Below are 7,772 nucleotides of genomic sequence, written 5' to 3' on the forward strand. Positions count from 1 at the left end.
CTTCTGATTGGCTGAGCGCTGCTCAGTGTGTTCTCACTGGCTAAGGCTATGCTGCATTCTGATTGGACACACACAGCTTTTTAATGTGATCTGATTGGTCTTCTGTCAGTGAGTCCAGTGAAGTCGTACCACCTGATTGATTTCTCAGTGCTGGGAGACGACGCCCCCTGTGGCCAAGTTGAGCAGAACACAACTCTACTGCAGGAGGAAGAAAAGCAGAAAATACATGGTACACACACACACACACACACACACACACACACACATGAAGGTGGTGAAGGCCATGGTTTTGGGGATGATAGTGAATGTGGTGGTGAAGGTGATGAAGGTGGTGAAGGCCATGGTTGTGGGGATGGTAGTGAATGTGATGATGATGATGATGATGGTGGTGATTCTTTGTGTTTTGAGGGGCAGACTCCAGCAGAACTTCACTCAGTGTGAAATCCTACCTGGACGACCTGCTACAGGTTTTTATCAGACACGTTATAACTCATTGAAGCTCAGTTCCACAGCAGGTTATGGTGCAGATGTCATAATAACAGGAATAACTGAATATCAGTCCATGGGTTTAGATCATGACATGGTTTTTATTTGCAGCTGGAGGACACAGAGAACATTATGAGCGAGACGGGACAATCAGACATTACCCACAATGCCTCAGTGTTCACAATGACGTGAGTGAAAGCTGGAAATTGAGTGTTTCTGTTCTGTTCTGTAAGCACTGAGGTGTTGCTCGTGTCTTTCTCTAGGGATTCAGAGCTGCGTTCCAGATCGACGGCAAGCGAAAATCAGCCAATCACATCCAGCGGTGTTCATAAACCCCGCCCCCTTTCATCCCTCGCTGACATCAATGTCTCTCTGGACTCCATCAAACCCAGTGAGTAGCAGGTCCAGGAACGAATGTGAGTGTAGAAGAATAAAAGATTTGCTGGAGTAACGTTGTGTGTGTGTGTGTGTGTGTGTGTGTGTGTGTGTGTGTGTGTGTGTGTGTGTGTGTGTGAATGCTGTAGGCCACATTAAGCCTTTGACAGTGTATAATCATCGCGGTGTTCACGTCTCTCTGCACTTCACTAAAGAATCTCCTCCTTCTCACCCCGATGTTGCCGTCATCATCATCTCGGCGGTTAACACCTCGCCACTTCCTGTTTCTGACTTCCTCTTCCTGGCTGCCGTTCCCAAAGTAACGTTTATGCTTTTCTTTGTTGTCCTTCTAATAAACCATTTTATTATTCAGATAAAATCCATTCTACTAAACATTACCAAGCGTCTGTCATCGTCTCCACCTTCCCATACAATCACACGGTCCAGATGTCCTTCATCCTGCAGTCATCATCATCACTTTATTCATCTACCACTCATCTCTCTCTCTCTCTCTCTCTCTCTCTCTCTCTGTGTTAGAATATGTGTGTGAGGCTGCAGGCAGCTACAGGAAACTCAATGCCTTCATTCAGCCCTCTGCTGCCCCCTGCTGCTCTCTCCCAAATACTACTGCTCTCCAACCCACTCAGGGTAGGATTCACTACATCACATGAGTGCTGAGCACTGGGGTCATAAAGAGGTCAGAGAGGTCAATGAAGGGTCAGAGAGGTCATTTTGTGAGGGAAAGCTCTGCTGGAAATGCTTCAGGGTCATAGAGGTTATGAGTTTGGGGGATAAACCAGAGGTCAATCGGAGGTCATAGAGTTGGCTCAGAGGTCAAAGGGGTCATGCAGAGGTTGTTCCAGCTCCTGATCATTTGACACAGTGAATGAGTAGTGATTAGTTTGCAAAATTAGAGTGAGAGTATATAATTAAACTATATGATATTTTATATGTATATAAAATGCCTTTGATGTGATTGTGTGTGTGTGTGTGTGTGTGTGTGTGTGTGTGTGTGTTTGTAGAAGCCGGTGCGTCTGCGTTTCAGAGTGACTCTGACTCTGGGACAGGAGAGACTGCAGCAGGACGGAGACATTGAGCAGTTCCCTCAGTGGAACTCCTGGACTCACATCTGACCCCCAATGTGTGTGTGTGTGTGTGTGCGTGTGCGTAATAAACATATTTATTAAATACATCTGTGTGTGTGTGTGTGTGTGTGTGTGTGTGTGTGTGTGTGTGTGCGCGTAATAAACATATTTATTAAATACATCTGTGTGTGTGTGTGTGTGCGTGTGCGTAATAAACATATTTATTAAATGTGTGTGTGTGTGTGTGTGTGTGTGTGTGTGTGTGTGTGTGTGTGTGTGTGTGTGTGCGCGTAATAAACATATTTATTAAATACATCTGTGTGTGTGTGTGTGTGCGTGTGCGTAATAAACATATTTATTAAATGTGTGTGTGTGTGTGTGTGTGTGTGTGTGTGTGTGGTAAATTAAATGTTGATGAGTTTTGAAGGTATTTAAACATCAGTCCCAGGTTGCTTCCAGAGAATTCCATCTTCTTTATAATCTCCATCTCTTCACTAATCCCTGAGATCCAGTGCAGGTTCCTGAAGAAGACTGCAGCAGGATGATGCAGGGCTTCCAGCTTCATGTCTCTGTGTATGCTGGCTGAGAAAAAACAAAAGTTAAATAAAATTTATAAGTTAAAGAATAGAATCCAGTCATTAGTGCTGCACAACTCCGGTGACTCTCAGTGTCCCAAGCCCGGGTAAATGGGGAGGGTTGCGTTAGGAAGGGCATCCAGCGTAAAACATGTGCCAAATCAAATATGCGGATCACAAATGAGAATTTCATACCGGATCGGTCGAGGCCCGGGTTAACAACGACCGCCACAGGTATCGTTAGCTGACAGGGTACCGGTGGAAATTGTGCTACTGTTGGCCGAAGGAGGAGAAGGAGAGGAGGAAGACATCTACAGAGACAGCAGGGAAAGGAGAAGTGGAGGAGAGTAGAGGTTCATGTTGGTACTATGACTGGTAAAGGGAGAGAGGGAGCTGATATGATGGAGAGGAGAAAGGTAGAGATGTTGTGTGTTCAGGAGACCAAGTGGAAAGGGAGTAAGAGCAGGAACATTGGAGGTGTTTAAACTGTTCTATCATGGTGTGGATGGAAAGAGAAATGGTGTAGGGGGGATTCTAAAGGAAGCGTACAGTAAGAGTGTAGTGGAGGTGAAGAGAGTTTCTGATAGGGTGATGAATGACTGTGTAGAAATGCACAGCTCGAACCACATCCTCAAGTTTGTAGATGACACGACCGTGGTAGGTTTTATCAGCAAGAACGACGAGTCAGCATAAAGAGAGGAGGTGCATCATTTAACAGTCTGGTGTGGAACCTGTCTCTGAACGTTGACAACCAAAGAGATGCTTGTGGACTTCAGGAGAGCACAGAGCGGCCATTCTCCACTGAACATCGATGGATCCTTCGTGGAGATCGTCAAGAGCACCAAATTCCTTGGTGTTCATCTGGCGGAAAACCTCACCTGGTTACTCCACACCAGCTCCATCACCAAGAGCCCAGCAGAGTCTCTACTTCTTTTCTTGACTGCTGCTGATTATTTTTGCACTAATCATTTTGTTTACGTTGTTGTTTAATGAGATGTTCACTCCTGTACTCACTTCTCTTTTACTCACCACACTGTGTAATATACAGCAGGTGTACTGGTGGCGCTATTTTGTGTTTTTGTCCTACACAGTCTTGTGTTGTGTTTGCACCAGGTTGCACACGATGCACTTTATGTGGTGAGGACACTTACAGTCCTGAACTCTGTGTTCTGTGTGTAGCTTTATGTTGTGTATGGAGCACCAGGGTTCAGGAGGAACGTTGTTTCATGTCACTGTGTACTGAGTCACACACATATATATATATATATATATATATATCACAATAAAAGCTTGTTGACTTGAAAAAAACTCAACATTTGACCTCATCATAGATCAACACCAGCTTCTCCATGCCAGAGCCTTTAACCCTTGTCCAGTGTTCAGAAATAATGCATAACTGTTGGTTGAGGGTTTGAAGTTTACTAAGTCTAAGTGCTAAAAATATAACAGATACAAATTTTTTTTTCTACTTTTTTCACTTAAATCTGTTTCGCTTCACATTTCACACAGTTTGTGTTAAAGGTCCGGTTCAGAAAGACTCTGATCTTTCAAAAACACTGTCTTTCACATTAAGCCATGTTTAGCGTTTTCATGTGGTTTTCATGTAAAGAGTTTTAGTATGTCCTTCCAGTTCTTCCTGTGACAAATATCTGCAAATAACAGGAATGTTACCACTTCCACCCTCTAATAAATACCTCTTCATCTGTGTGTAGATATGTTGAAGAAGATCACCAACAGAAGCACTGGAGTCCTCCAGGAGCACACGGGGGGTCAGTAGGAAGTTCCCTCTCCATCAGCTGCCTTTAAATTTCCTTCCTGAGGCTCCAAATCTCAGGAATCATCTTGTATACTGGAACATATGCCAAGTGTGTGGCCTTTAGCCTGGAACATTGTGTGTGTGTGTGTGTGTGTGTGTGTGTGTGTGTGTGTGTGTGTGTGTGTGTGTAAGGCAGTGGGAGTGGTCCTTCAGAGGTCTCAGGAACTTTCACTTTGAAAGCTGTTCTGTTCACACGGGGGTTTTTCTGCCGTGGTTCAAGATGAAAGTGTGTGTTTTCTTTTCATTATTCACTTTACTGTGTGTGGGATTGTGTGGGTCCTCTACACATGCAGGTGAGCAGGACTGTGTGTGTGTGCGTGTGTGTGTGTGTGTGGTGTATGTGCTCCTGTGGATCCTGTGGATCGTATGGATCTATTTACTGTAGTATAATAACTACATATCATTTCTAAAGCTTTTCTTAAACACAAATGATGCATGCAGGAAATAATCAGTGTAGAATTTGTTCCATGTTATGCAGCTGATTAGAAAAAAGTTTAGCCTAAATACAGAATGCATTAATTTACAAAATTTCATAAACCCATATTCTATTTACAATTCAAACATATGTTTACGCTGAGAGTTTATACTATTTTAAGATAAAAAAATCAGGTCATTTTGAATTTTTGCAAATGATTTCACATGGTGAAGGTGTAGACTGCAGGCAGGTCAGTTCAGCACCCAGACTCTTCTACTAGGAAGTCTTTCTATTGTAATAGATGCAGTATGTAATTAGCATTGTCTTGAAAAATATACAGAAATTCAGGTAAAGTGTTGTATATTTTTGCAAGACAATGCTAACTACATACTGCAGCTATTACAATAGCATGACTTTATAGTTGCATTTGTTGCTCTAAAACCTTTATATAGCATTGAGCTTTGAAGGAGCCTTTCCAGATGTGCAAGCTGCCTATTCCACAGACACTAATGAACCACCATCCCATCAGAGATGCGGCTTTTGAAATCTTAACTCTGATAAGTCAGATGGTCCCTCTCCTCTTTAGTCCGGAGGACATGGTGTCCATGGGTTCCAAAAATAAATAACATTTTACATAAAACATTCTACAGCTGACCAACAAAGAACGTGTCATAGGAAGGAAAAGGTGGAGTCTTTATCTAAAGCCGGAGAGTCAAATCTGTGTGTCTCCAAATAAACTTCCTCAATCTGTGAGTTCAGTTTTACACTGATATCTGATCTGGACTTCACTGCTCCTATTAACTCTGTTCTGCTCCAGGATCTGATGATGATGATGATCATGATGATGATTTTTATGGATATAATAACAGCACAATTTACATGTTAATTGTCTTTAAAGAAAGTGAGTACGTCCTCAGGATCAAGGCCTAAGACATGACTGAGTGAGTGAGTGAGTGAGTGAGTGAGTGAGTGGGTAAGTAGGTGGGTGAGTGATTGGGTGGGTGGGTGAGTTAGTGAATGAGAGGGTGAGTGGGTGGGTGGGTGAGAGTGAGTGGGTAAGTGATTGGGTGGGTGAGTGAATGGTTGAGTGGGTGGGTAAGTGATTGGGTGGGTGGGTGATTGCGTGGGTGAGTGAGTGGGTGAGTAAGAGAGTGAGTGGGTAAGTGAGTAAGTGAGTAAGTGGGTGAGTGAGTGAGTGAGTGAGTGAGTGAGTGAGTATGTAAGTGAGTGGATGAGAGAGTGAATGGGTAAGTAATTGAGTGGGTGAGTGAGTGAGTGAGTGAGTGAGTGAGTGAGTGAGTGAGTGAGTGGGTGGGTAAGTGAGTGGATAAGAGAGTAAATGAGTGGGTAAGTGATTAAGTGGGTGAGTGAGTAAGTGAGTGGATGAGAGGGTGAGTGATACTTTAGGCTAAGCTAAGGCTAAACCCACATAAACCTATTTTTATCGAGAATGTTAAGTCCCTGGCAAACAAACTGGATGAGTTTAGGATCCGGACCCTCACACTAAGTCTGATTACGGACTGCATATCACGGTCTTCTCGAAAACTTGGCTCAACATCGGCATCCCAAACAGCATGCTGGAGCTCGAGGGAGCTGAGTGTTCCCCATTTAGAAGCTCTGCATGAACCGGAAAGTACGTCTTCTGCTCAAAGCACACAACACAGCCTTCAGCCTCTTCTTTGCTTGTTTTGAAAAGGGCAACATAGAGCCCATGTTGAAGGCAGAGCTATCATCAGGTGAGCAGCCACTCAAACTCTCCACCTCTGAAGTGTGTGCTGCCCTGGTCAGGGTGAACGCATGGAGAGCAGTCAGCCCTGATGGCATTCCTGGCCGTGTACTCCGAGCATGGGCAGAGCAGCTGGCTGAGGTCTTCAGAAACATTTTTAATGTCCTTGGCCCAGGCAAATGTCTTTACCTGCTTCCATCTGCTACCTGCTACCATCGTGTCAGTGCCAAAGCACTGTGCTGCTACAGAACTGGGTAACTTTCGTCCCGTCGCACTCACCCCTGTCTTTGCAAAGTGCTTTAAAAGACTGGTCCTCATCCACCTTAAAGACTGTCTGCCTCCCACTCTGGACCAGTACCAATTTGCCTAGCGTCCGAATAGGTCAACTGAGGACATCATGTCCACGGTACTTCATTCTGCCCTGACTCATGTGGAAAATGTCGACACTTTTGCCAGGATATTGTTTATTGATTTCAGCTCAGCGTTCAGCTCAGCGTTCAGCTCAGCGTTCAGCTCAGCGTTCTGAAAAGAGTTCTGAACATCTCTGAAAAGAGCCAATATAATATTAAACCCTATGGATTAAGAATCGGATGTTACTCAAGTTCATTTGCAATGTTTAGGCAGACAAGCAGATACTTTTGGCAATATAGTGCATTTATATCTTATTAGTTGAGCATGTTATTTTCTGACATGTTTATCTAAACACAATCTTTGTACAGTATATTGTATATTACTATATACACCATATATTATTACTTACTGCACCTTCTGCACCCTGTACATTATTCACCCTCATGTCTGGTTTGCGCGAATATGTTTGGCTTGCGCAATTATTTTTGGGTTGTGCGATTGTGTTGTGTGATTATGTTTGGGTTGTGCAATTATGTTTGGGTTGCGCGATTATGTTTGGGTTGTGTGATTGGGTTGTGTGATTATGTTTGGGTTGTGTGATTTGGTTTGTGTTGTGTGGTTGGGTTGTGTGATTGTGTTGTGTGATTGGGTTGTGTGAATATGTTTGGGTTGTGCGATTATGTTTAAGTTTATTCATTATGTTTGGGTTGCGCGATTATGTTTGGGTTGTGTGATTATGCTTGGGTTGTGTGCTTATGTTTGGGTTGCGCGATTATGTTTGGGTTGTGCGATTGGGTTGTGTGATTATGTTTGGGTTGCCTGATTATGTTTTGGTTGTGCGATTGTGATGTGTGATTATGTTTGGGTTGTGCAATTATGTTTGGGTTGTGCGATTATGTTTGGGTTGTGTAATGGTGTTGTGTGATTATGTTTGGGTTGTGTG

The 7,772-nt window shown here is 43.5% G+C and overlaps 1 protein-coding gene across 6 annotated transcripts in view; it reads left to right on the forward strand.

The window, feature by feature from the left end:
- Positions 1–2,053, forward strand: part of LOC310715340 (ADP-ribosylation factor-binding protein GGA2-like) — an 8,020-nt gene extending 5,967 nt beyond the window's left edge. For 2 of the 6 annotated variants that reach the window (XM_083521710.1, XM_083521712.1), the window contains 7 exons: positions 110–229; positions 409–467; positions 598–674; positions 750–877; positions 1,011–1,180; positions 1,399–1,509; positions 1,884–2,053. In XM_083521710.1, the coding sequence (XP_083377836.1) occupies positions 110–229; positions 409–467; positions 598–674; positions 750–877; positions 1,011–1,180; positions 1,399–1,509; positions 1,884–1,994 (776 nt within the window). In that variant the 3' untranslated portion in view covers positions 1,995–2,053. The remainder of the gene's footprint in view (positions 1–109; positions 230–408; positions 468–597; positions 675–749; positions 878–1,010; positions 1,181–1,398; positions 1,510–1,883) is intronic. The other 4 variants (XM_083521711.1, XM_083521713.1, XM_083521714.1 and 1 more) reach the window with 3 other exon arrangements.
- The last annotated feature ends 5,719 nt before the right edge of the window (positions 2,054–7,772 follow it).

Source organism: Silurus aristotelis (assembly GCF_946808225.1).
Source record: "Silurus aristotelis genome assembly, chromosome: 20".
NCBI lineage: Eukaryota > Metazoa > Chordata > Actinopteri > Siluriformes > Siluridae > Silurus > Silurus aristotelis.